The 10,930-nt window shown below is 39.8% G+C and overlaps 1 protein-coding gene across 3 annotated transcripts in view; it reads right to left on the bottom strand.

Moving 5' to 3' along the window:
* LOC105537800 (chromosome unknown open reading frame, human C10orf32) overlaps positions 1 to 10,930 on the bottom strand; it is a 37,494-nt gene that overhangs the window by 16,179 nt on the left and 10,385 nt on the right. Inside the window, exons 2-6 of one of the 3 annotated variants that reach the window (XM_011977491.1) lie at positions 5,487 to 5,549; positions 5,346 to 5,389; positions 3,760 to 3,780; positions 3,011 to 3,070; positions 7 to 95 (exon numbers count right to left, since the gene is read on the bottom strand). In XM_011977491.1, the coding sequence (XP_011832881.1) occupies positions 3,019 to 3,070; positions 3,760 to 3,780; positions 5,346 to 5,389; positions 5,487 to 5,549 (180 nt within the window). In that variant the 3' untranslated portion in view covers positions 7 to 95; positions 3,011 to 3,018. Of the gene's footprint in view, positions 1 to 6; positions 96 to 1,306; positions 2,536 to 2,888; positions 3,071 to 3,759; positions 3,781 to 5,345; positions 5,390 to 5,486; positions 5,550 to 10,930 lie in introns of those variants that run through there. The other 2 variants (XM_011977490.1, XM_011977489.1) reach the window with 2 other exon arrangements.

The raw sequence follows: 10,930 nt of genomic DNA, 5'->3' as shown, positions 1-10,930 counted from the left end.
GGTAACACAGAGCTAGACTAGTAGTCAAAAGACCTGCCATGAAGCTCAGTGACCTTGGGTAAGTCATTTCATCTTCCTGGCTGTGTTTGTTTCATCTGTAAAACATGGGACCAGAATTTAAGAACTTTTAAGGCCCCATACAGTTCTAATATTCTGGGGTTATATGACTCTTCTTCATCAAATATTATGTTGGGTTTTAAAACATACCCTTTTAAAAAATTCTTTTTGTTTTTTTCCGAAATAGAAAGTGTATTTTAAATGCCTTTTTGGTATATATTATAGTGATAAAAGATTTTATTACTTATTAACCTAATGTGTTTTGTAACTATTACATCAACTTTGAAGTTCTGGAGTTACATGAGCAATTATTCAAAATATTTCTCTATTCAGTTTTTTAAGATTTTATTCGGATTTTTGCATCTATACTTATAAAAAAATCACCTATATTATCTTACATCCTCTTGCATCATCTTTCTTACGTCATTTTATTTTTAAAATGAAAATCCTGTTTACTTCATTAAATGAATTAGTGTCTTATGATCATTTTCTATATTTTGGGAGTATAGGTTCTTTTTTTTTTTTTGAGATGCAGTCTTGCTCTGCCTCCCAGGCTGGAGTGCAGTGGCTCGATCTTGACTCACTGCAACCTCCACTTCCTGGGTTCAAGCAATTTTCCTGTCTCAGCCTCCCGAGTAGCTGGGATTACAGGCGCGTGCCACCATGCCTGGCTAATTTTTGTATTTTTTAAGTAGAGATGGGGTTTCACCATGTTGGCCAGGCTGGTCTCCAACTCCTGACCCTGTGATCCGCCTGCCTTGTCCTCCCAAAGTGGTAGGATTACACATGAGCCACTGCGCCCAGCCAGGAGCGTATGTTCTTTGACAGTTCGGAAAAGTCTCATGAAAGCCTTCACAAGCAAATGCCATTTTAATTGGTTATTCTTAGTTTGTGGGTTCTCATAACCAATCCGGAATATTCTCCATTAGGTTTCAGTTTTGTAATTTTTTATCTTTATAAGGAGCTGGGCATATATTAATCAAATTTTTAGCAGCAAATTGATAACTTTGTTCAAATCTAATTGATTTTATATATTGCCTATTCAATTACGAATTTACTAATTTGTACTTTTCTGGCTGAGCTGACACTTTACCAATTTAATCTATAAGAACTACTTAATACTTTTTATTTTTTCTAATTTATTGTTTCTAATTTGTTTAGTTTTATTATTTCCATTTTGATTTCTTTCTAAATTCTAACTATATACCCCTTTAAAAAAACAAAAATATTTCCACCCTATCCCTAATACAGAGATTTAAAGCATGATAATTTTCTTATAGTATTGCTTTGGTATTATCACATAAATTTTCTTGCATGGCATTTGAACATTTATTATTTTAAAAATATTATCTTCCAGCACATCCTCTACAACTTAGACGTTACTTAGTGAAGTATTTTTTTCCATGTTTTTGATCACCATTTAATTCTATGTATGTTGTTTATTTCTATAAAAAAAAAAATCAAATAAAGTACACATTTCCACCTGTTCTCATATTTCTGGCTACTTTTCTTTCATATATTTTGTTACAATGTTCTCTAGTGACTAAATTCAGTACAAATACATTTTCATTATTTAATATAAATTTTATCTTATATTTACTATTAAAATTTTGATTGTGAAACATATATTTTATCACATACAATGTAAGCAATTGTTGCTTCTTTAATATTTGTTCCAGCATGAAGAAAACTTAGACCATCCCTTCATTTTAATTTTTTTCCAACTTAAGTATTTCTTTGCTTCTTGTAATGACTGCACTTAGCTTTGTTTTCTAAATTAGTGGTCTTCCTTTTCAAAGGTAAACTGCATCCATCTGTATTTAATAATACTGCAATTAATACATATTTACAGAATTAGTACATAAATTAATGCCTTTTCAGATCCTTCACATCTAGCTTTTTTACCTTAAGTTAATATCCGTATGTATGAGAAATAAACATAATCTGATATGCTTAGTTAACTTGATGACTGGACAATAACAATATGAACTATATTGGATTCACTGTTACTTCCTCTTTGTTCCAGCAGTGAAAACAATATTTTCTTATGTCAGATTTCTCTCAATCGCTTAGTAAATGAAGACCTGAACTAGAACAATATAGAGTCCCATTTTAAATTTAAACAAAGATATTCAGGTTTGACCACAGACTCATGGTAATGTCATTTAAAAAGATGGATCCAATGAACACAGACAAACATCAAAGTTTTCACCATGGCACAACCCTCTGCTGCAATCACTCATAATAATTCAACTACCTTCATATTTGGCAGTAACGTCATGCAAGTGAATTTGCTGATGATTAGCAAAATTACAAAATCAAAGTCAAGGTCACTTAATCAAGAATTACAGCAACAAAGAAATTCTAGGAATGCAGGTCAAGGCAAGAGGCTGCAGCTGGCCTGATAATGATACCACTTGCCTAATGTTCATTTAGGAATTTGCTATCACAAATAAAACACATACCTCCTCTGAGTTACTAGAACAGAAAAGGAAACAATCAGGTATTACTTCTCACCATTATACGACCATGAAATTAAAATATTTCCTTAATAATGATTAAGAGAAAAAATCATTTTTATGTGTTCATAATAGAAGCTCTATTTCTGAATTTAAAACACTACTCAGTATTTGCTTAAGTACTGCAATTCAGACAATATAGCTTTTGACATATTAAAAGTTCTATGGGAAAAACTAAAAGCTCTTTTAATTTTGCTTTAATATCAAACTAAACACAGCAGCTGAAAGAATTCAATAACAGCATGGGTTAGTCCGATTCAAGAAGTGCCTCCAAAATTCAACCACCTCGCTTCTTCTTAGGAGAAACTGTACATCAACACAGAACTTTTCTAACTTAACTTTTGGAGAAGAAAACAGAAAACCAAACCCAGAGGAGGGTTGTATAAGGTATTTACTCCTCAGCATTAGGCAAAGGAGTGCTACAGCACTCTTACATGTCATTCTATTTCAACAGATGATTCAACTGGTCCTGTAGATCTGATGACTGTTCCACACTAGAATAAGAATAGAGACAGGGTTTATCTGAAATGAGCAATAATAAAGACATCTTTGTACAACTATTTACAAATTTTTTTTTCATCACAGACAGAGTCTCACAATGCTGCACAGGGCAATCTCAAACTCTGGGCTCAAGCAATCCTCCAGCCTCAGCCTTCCAAAGTCCTGGAATTACAGGCATGAGCCAGCCACTACACCTGTCCTGTATAAGCTATCTGTAGTTTAACACATAAATACTGTTGCATGTAAATCAAAATTGGTATTAGTCCAGTTGGGTCCTAGAAGTGTTTAAACTCTGATGAAAGGTTTGCACAGCCAATTAGTAATGTAAACAATATTGCAAGGGACAAATTTAATCCATTTTAGAAAACAAGGCTGTTTAATGGTTTTTCCACATTTACTCTGTTTAATGAATATTAGCAACGTAAAAGATTTTCTACTTCTTAAGGTTGGTCTCTATACCCTGTAACTTTTAGAAAGCTTTACTATTAATAGCAGTGAGTTGAGTTACTGCACACCTTTGAAATATGCTGTATTCTTTAAATCCCAAGTGAGTATCCCATAGCATATTTCAATTTGAGGGCATATGTCAACCAGTGTTTTGTATTGATCCTGGACCCAGCAGTATAATTTCCCCAGCCTGCTTCAGTTGGTTCCCTACTCCTCTACCTTTGGGGTTACTTACTTCTTCTGAATAGCTTCTTGCCTAAATCAGAAAAGGAAAGAGGAAAATACACATAAGTGAACTAGTAGAAATTTCATTTATGACCAGATATATGCATATAGGCAGAAGAAATTTCAGCTTATGTCACATTCTGTATTTCTGTCCATCCTATCCTAAGATTGTGCTATTGAACAGGGATTCCTATCTGAGTGCAGAGCTGCTGAAAAGATGGATTCTAAACCTAAACAGATAGTAACACTGTCCCAGAGTGAGAAATGTGGTCCAACAAACTACATGCATGGCTTAAAATTAGTCTGTGTATACGGAATCAAATGGTCACATACCTAATATGTAGATACCCAAAGAATGACTATGACAAATGTTAGCTATTTAAATATCAAAGAGTGAAATTTCTAACCATATATATATATTTTTTGAGACAGTCTCACTCTGTCACCAGGATGGAGTGCAGTGGTGCCTGATCTCAGCTCACTGCCACCTCCATCTCCCAGGCTCAAGCAGTTCTCCTGCCTCCACCTCCCGAGTAGCTGGGATTACAGGTGTGTGCCACCATGCCCAGCTAATTTTTGTATTTTTATTAGAGACGGGGTTTCACCACCATGTTAGCTAGGCTAGTCTTGAACTCCTGACCTCAGGTGATCCGCCCGCCTCAGCCTCCCAAAGTGCTGGAATTACAGGCATGAGCCACTGTGCCCAGCCTCTTTTTTTTTTCTGGAGACAGAGTTTCACTTTTATCGCCCTGGGTAGAGTGCAGAGGTGCGATCTCCGCTCACTGCAACCTCCACCTCCCAGGTTTAAGCAATTCTCATGCCTCAGCCTCCTGAGTAGCTGGGATTACAGGCGCTCACCAACACATTCAGCTACTTTTTTGTATCTTTAGTAGCGAGGGGTTTCACCATGTTGGCCAGGCTGGTCTTGAACTCCTGATCTCAGGTGATCTGCCCTCCTCGGCCTCCCAAAGTGCTGGGATTACAGATGTGAGCCACCGCACCCAGCCCCTAACCACATATTTCTAACAGGTACATAAGTATAGTATCAAGTACATAAAATATATAACAACATTAAATAAGATAAAGAGCAAATTATAATGGAGAAAGGGGGGGCATCTTATATTTCAAAATTCCCTACATGATTTATATGTAGCAGGTGCCATAGTTACCTACGTACCATGTAGGATATAGGTGTGTTAAACTTGATTCCCTAGTAGAGGACCCAACTTCCCAGGAGAAACCTTGGGCACAGTCAGTCATCAAATACGGATGAACTGCCTCATAGGTGCCAAGTACAGTGCTAGCATGGTCCTGGCATGGGCCCTGCCTTTACAGGGTTTACAGTCTCTCTCTGAAGAGGCCTCAATTTAACATGGGGAGGTTCATAAAAGGTGGACTCTGCTCCTGATTCGCATCCCTTACCCCCACTTCTTCTGAGTCTCAGGCATCTCTGCCATTGAGAAAAGTCATCCTTGGCCACCCCCACCTTTACTCCCACTCTGGCCTCCATAGGAAAGCGCTGAAGCACAAAGGCCATGAAAGCAGACTAGGGATAACGATTCTGCAGCAAATAGTTGCTGGAGGGGGCATACTCACTGGTATTGAAGATGTGTTGTTATTATTGCCATCTTCCTTAAACTCTGCATAAAAAAGAGAGAGATAAATAGAACATTCCACTTTCCTGTGGCCAAACTATATACATAAACCCAAATAATAAAAAAAAAAGTTGTTTCTTACATCTTCTGAGTGCAAGATGGCATCTTCCTGTAGTACCATGTTTCGAGCTGCCTGACCTAGCAGCTGGAACACAAAAATAAAATGGTAATAATCAAAATCCCCAAACTTCCTGTAATCTTCTGTCTGCAGCTGTTCCACCACTACCCTCTCTCCTCTCCCGCTCCTCCACCCTATACAACCACAAACACTCAAAATGTAATGGAGGATCATTTTCTATTTGTTCATGTTGAAAATTCATTTCATTGGCACTATGGCAGTTCTGGCATGGACCCGACATCTGTTTCAAAGGCCACCGCCTGAGAAATCAAGTGCTTCCTAACTGCTGAGCTGTTGGCACAGTGTATTCATTAAATGCTAAGAGAAGTCTGCAAAAAAACTTTGGCACCACAAGTTCAGTGAGAGAACATGACTCTTGATTCTTTAAAGGCAGATTTGAGATTTGGGGTGGTCTGAGAGTAGTAAAGGCACAAGAGTTAGAATGGGCTGAAAAGAACACAGGAATATAGCTATTTAGAAATGAAATAAGAGAAAGCCAGGTGCAGTGGCTCATGCCCGTAATCCCAGCACTTCGGGAGGCCGAGGTGGGCAGATCACTTGAGGTCAGGAGTTTAAGACCAGCCTGGGCAACATGGTGAAACCCCATCTCTACCAAAAAATACAAGTTAGCTGGGCATGGTGGCGTGCGCTTGTAATCCCAGCTACTCGGGAGGCTGAGGTGGGAGAATTGCTTGAACCCAGGAGGCGAAGGTTGCAGTGAGCCAAGATCGCACCACTGTACGCCAGCCTGGGCAACAAAGCAAGACACTGTCTCAAAAAAAGAAAGAAAGAAAGAAAAAAAATGGAATAAGAGAAACAGTGGGAGGTGTGGGGAAGCCATGAGGAGAAGCTCAGGGATTAAAATAGGGAACCACTCCATAAAAGATGACCAGACAGGGCTGGGAAAAAGAAAAGAAAGGAGATGGCCAGGTGCAGTGGCTCACGCCTGTAATCCCAGCACATTCGGAGGCCAAGGCAGGCGATCACCTGAGATCAGGAGTTCAAGACTAGCCTGGCCAATATGGCAAAACCTCTCTACTAAAATTACAAAACTTAGCCAGGCATGGTGGCACGTGCCTGTAATCCCAGCTTCTCAGGAGGCTGAGGCAGGAGAATCTCCTGAACTTGGGAGGCAGAGGTTTCAGTGAGCTGAGATTGCACCATTGTACTCCAGCCTGGCAACAGAGTGAGACTCTGTCTCAAAAAAAAAACAAAAAGAAAAGAAAGGAGAAATGTGCAGGCAGAATTTAATGAGGTCACTGAGTTTAATGGGTCCTGAGACCAAAAGAGAAAAGCAGAGCTTGGATTCTACTGGGTGGCCTACAGTCAAGGAAGAGCTGACTGCATTACCATTGAGAGGCAAGTAGAGACCAACAGAGATTCTTGGCCTAATACTGCACCCTGCTCCTAAATCCAGCCAAGTAAAAGGAGTTACTGCTATATGTATCCTACCAGCCCTTCCCTGTTCTCCTGGGTCAGGGAGACTCTGGTGGAAAGGGTGGCGTGATTTCAAAGTAACTAGGATTGCCAGATTTCTTCCCCTACCCAGGGCAACTTTATTTATAAGTTTTAAAGTTAGTAACCCTTTCTGGACGTCTAAAGTCAAAACAATAAAATAGGACTTTCCGTCTTGGTCCCTTTCTTTCCCTGTTCTCTCCCCCAAATGCATAGTTATTTTTTTTATTTTTTAATTTTCATTTTTTTGAGACAGGGTCTCACTCTGTCACCCAGGCTGGAGTGTGGTGATGTGATCTTGGCTTACTGTAACCTCTGCATCCCGTATTCAAGAGATTCTCCTGCAGCAGCCTCCTGAGTAGCTGGGATTATAGGTATATGCCACCACGCTTAGCTAATTTTTATATTTTCAGTAGAGACAAGGTTTCACTGTGTTGGCCAGGCTGGTCTCAAACTCCCGTCCTCAGGTGATCCACCCGCCTGGGATTACAGGTATGAGCCCCTACACCCAGCCTCATGCATAACTATTTTTATTAGCTTTGTGGTTTTCTTTCCATTGTTCCTTTTTAAACAATGGACACATGTATTTCTTTTCCTCCATACCACCTTCCTACTTAAAATGTAACATACTATGTGTACTTGTTTACACCTTGCACACTCTCTATGTGTGTGTGAGAGTGTGTGTGTGTGTGTGTGTGTGTATATATATATATATTTTTTTTTTTTTTTTTTGAGATATGGTCTCACTCTGTCACCCAGGCTGGAGTGCAGTGGCACCATCACTGTTCCCTCAACTGCCTGAGCTCAAGTGATCCTTCCACCTTAGCCTCCAGAGTAGTTGGGACTACAAGTGCACGCCACCATGCCCAGATAGTTTTTGGTATTTTTTTGTAGAGATGGGGTTTTGCCATGTTGCCCAAGCTGGTTTCAAACACCTGGGCTCAAGTGATTTGCCTGCTTCGGCCTCCCAAAGTGCTACGATTACAAGCATGAGCCACCGCACCCAGCCTACACCTTGATATTTTCACTTTGCAATAGATCCCTGAGGGCTATCTGCAGCAACACATATTGACTCTCATATTCAATTGCTATCTCCTATTGAATCCATTGCTCTTTTACAACTGCAGAGTACCACACTCTATAGGTGACCATAAAGTTATTCAATCAGTTATCTGCTGAGGGATTTGGGGGCTGTTCCCAGTCTTTTGCCACAGTAAGTAGTGGTACTAAAAATTCTCATATCTTGCATCTTATAGCTTTTACTGTTACAAATATCTCATATATTTGCATCTTTTTGCCAGCATATATTTGGGATAGACTCATGTGATTATGGGGTTTTAATTTTGCTACATATTGCCAAATTCCTCTCCTTTAGGGCTGTACCACTTTGCATTCCTCCTGTGGCTACTTTTAAGGGAAAACTTCAAACTCCTATAGATGGGAGATGGTGACTTACAAACCGATGGCAGAAAAAAAAAAGGGTTCTAACAGAATCTACTTCATTCACTTATTCATTTAACAAACATTTGTTGAGTGTTTAACATATGCCCTTACTCCGGTTAAGAGTGATAACGGGGCTCACAATCTGGAGGGGATACAAAGGGAACACAGGCACTTAAATCACCTTACAGTAAGTGCTGATGGGGAAGCATTGGCTGCTCTGGGAGCATGTAGTGGGGCAGGAGGTGTAACCGATTACAGGGGTAGGTATTCAGGAAAGGTTCTTAAAAGTGACTTCTAATCTGAGACTTAAAAGTTAGGGTTTAGAATTAATCTTGTGTGTGTAATTCTAGAGAAAAATGGCATGATCCATTTTTCTGTTTTAGAAATGTGGTAAGCAGGTGGACTAGAGTGGGGAATGAGGCACAGAGATTGGTTAGGATGACATAGCAGTACTCTAAGCAAGCAATGAGGATGGCCTGAAACACAGAAGTAGCTGAGAAAAAAAGAAACAAAGGATTTGTGAGACATTTAGAAAACAGACTGGATGGGAATTGTGGTTGCCTTGAAGGCAGCGGCTGTTGTAAAGTAAAGCCAAGGCCTTTCCTTGATATATTCATTGGCATTCTGCATCACTTTCCTACATAAACCGACCAGACACATAACATGCCATATCTGAGATTTCTAGTTTTGCTTTCTTTAAAATGGAAGAACATCTTGAATACACCTGAACAATCTTCACTACAGAATCTTTTTAGATTGCTACAAATTTTTCTCCCAGGCTTTTACCATTAACTTGTTCATAATTAACTCAATAACAATTTGTCTTAGCTACTCATCTTCAACAAGTGTTTCTGATTTTCAACTTAGTTTTCATAGCAATAGCAACCCTGTTTTTTGGTACTCATATTTCATCATTCTTCGTATTATTTCACTAAATTACATAGATGCAACTGTAAGCGTAAGTGCCATACACACATTTAAAAAACTTTTTTCATTCTTTTTTTTTTTTTTTTTTTTTACAGAGACCGGATATCACCACATGGCCCAGGCTGGTCTCGAACTCCTGGGCTTAAGCAATCCTGCCTCGGCCTCCCAAAGTGTTAGGATTACAGGCATGAGTCACTGTGCCAAGCCCACACACACATTATATTTAGAAAAAAACACAGTGGACCCTCACTAAGCATACAACTCAAATGGAGGAGCAGAAACACAGGCATGCCAAGAGACAAGCCTATGAGTCATAACCACTCATTGTGCTGTGGGCAAATGTCCGTGTGTTTCTCCTCACAGGCTCTCTCCCCAGAGAGCCCTTCCCTGATCATCTGTTTAAGACTAACCCTTTCCGCCGGGTGTGGTGGCTCATGTCTGTAATCTCAGCACGTTGAGGGGCCAGGGCGGGAAGGATCACTTGAGGTCAGGAGTGTGAGACCAGCCTGGCCAACATGGTGAAACCCCATCTCTACTAAAAACACAAAAATTAGCAGGGCATGGTGGCAGGGGCCTATAATCACAGCTACTCAGAAGGCTGAGGAAGGAGAATCACTTGTACCCAGGAGGTGGAGGTTGCGGTGAGCAGAGATCGCGCCATTGCACTTTAGCCTGGGTGACAGAGCTAGCAAGACTCCTCCTTTGTCTCAAAACAAACAAACAAAAATTAACCCTTTCATCACACTCTATTCCCAGATTAATTTTGCTTCACAGGATTTACCACCACCTGATTTTTTTCGGTTTCATTTGTTTATTGTCTGTCTCTTCACTAAAATGTAAACTTCCTAAGTAGAGGGATTTAGTTTATCCCTTCTACCTAGAGCAGTTCCTGGCATATAGCAGACACCCAATAAGTATTTGTTAAATGAATACTGTGGAATGAGTGTTTTACACATGAAATTCTCAGTTAATCAAACAAAATAGCTATGTGGAGACTGTTTAAGAAGCAATGCTGCCGGGCGTGGTGGCTCCTGCCTGTAATTCCAGCACTTTGGAAGGCTGATGCAGGCAGATCACGAGGTCAAGAGTTCTAGACCAGCCTGGCCAACATGGTGAAACCCCATCTCTACTAAGAATACAAAAATTAGCTGGGCGTGGTGGTGTGTGCCTGTAATCCCAGCTACTCGGGAGGCTGAGGCAGGAGAATCGCTTGAACCCAGGAGGCAGAGGTTGCAGTGAGCCAAAATCACGCCACTACACTCCAGCCTGGCAACAGAGCTAGACTCCATCTCAAAAAAAGAAAACGAAAAGTACTGCCTTCAATTAGTCATTCTAAAGACTTCATGAATTAAACTCCATAAAAGACAAGTGTCCAGCACATATAAAATGCTAAATAAATGTATGTTTATGATGAATATGTTCAATATTTATAGGTGGTTAACGATAAACACCTCTAGTTGAAAATATAATATATATACATATACATGTATGTATTTTTGAGACAGGGTCTTGTTCTCTGTCACCCAAGCTGGAGTGCAGTGGCACAATCTTGGCTCACTGCAACTTCTGCCTCCCTGGTTCAA

Source organism: Mandrillus leucophaeus, unplaced genomic scaffold, assembly GCF_000951045.1.
Source record: "Mandrillus leucophaeus isolate KB7577 unplaced genomic scaffold, Mleu.le_1.0 Scaffold18, whole genome shotgun sequence".
Classification (NCBI taxonomy): domain Eukaryota; kingdom Metazoa; phylum Chordata; class Mammalia; order Primates; family Cercopithecidae; genus Mandrillus; species Mandrillus leucophaeus.
Note: the sequence above shows the minus strand (reverse complement) of the source record. Positions and strands in the feature narration are given on the sequence as shown.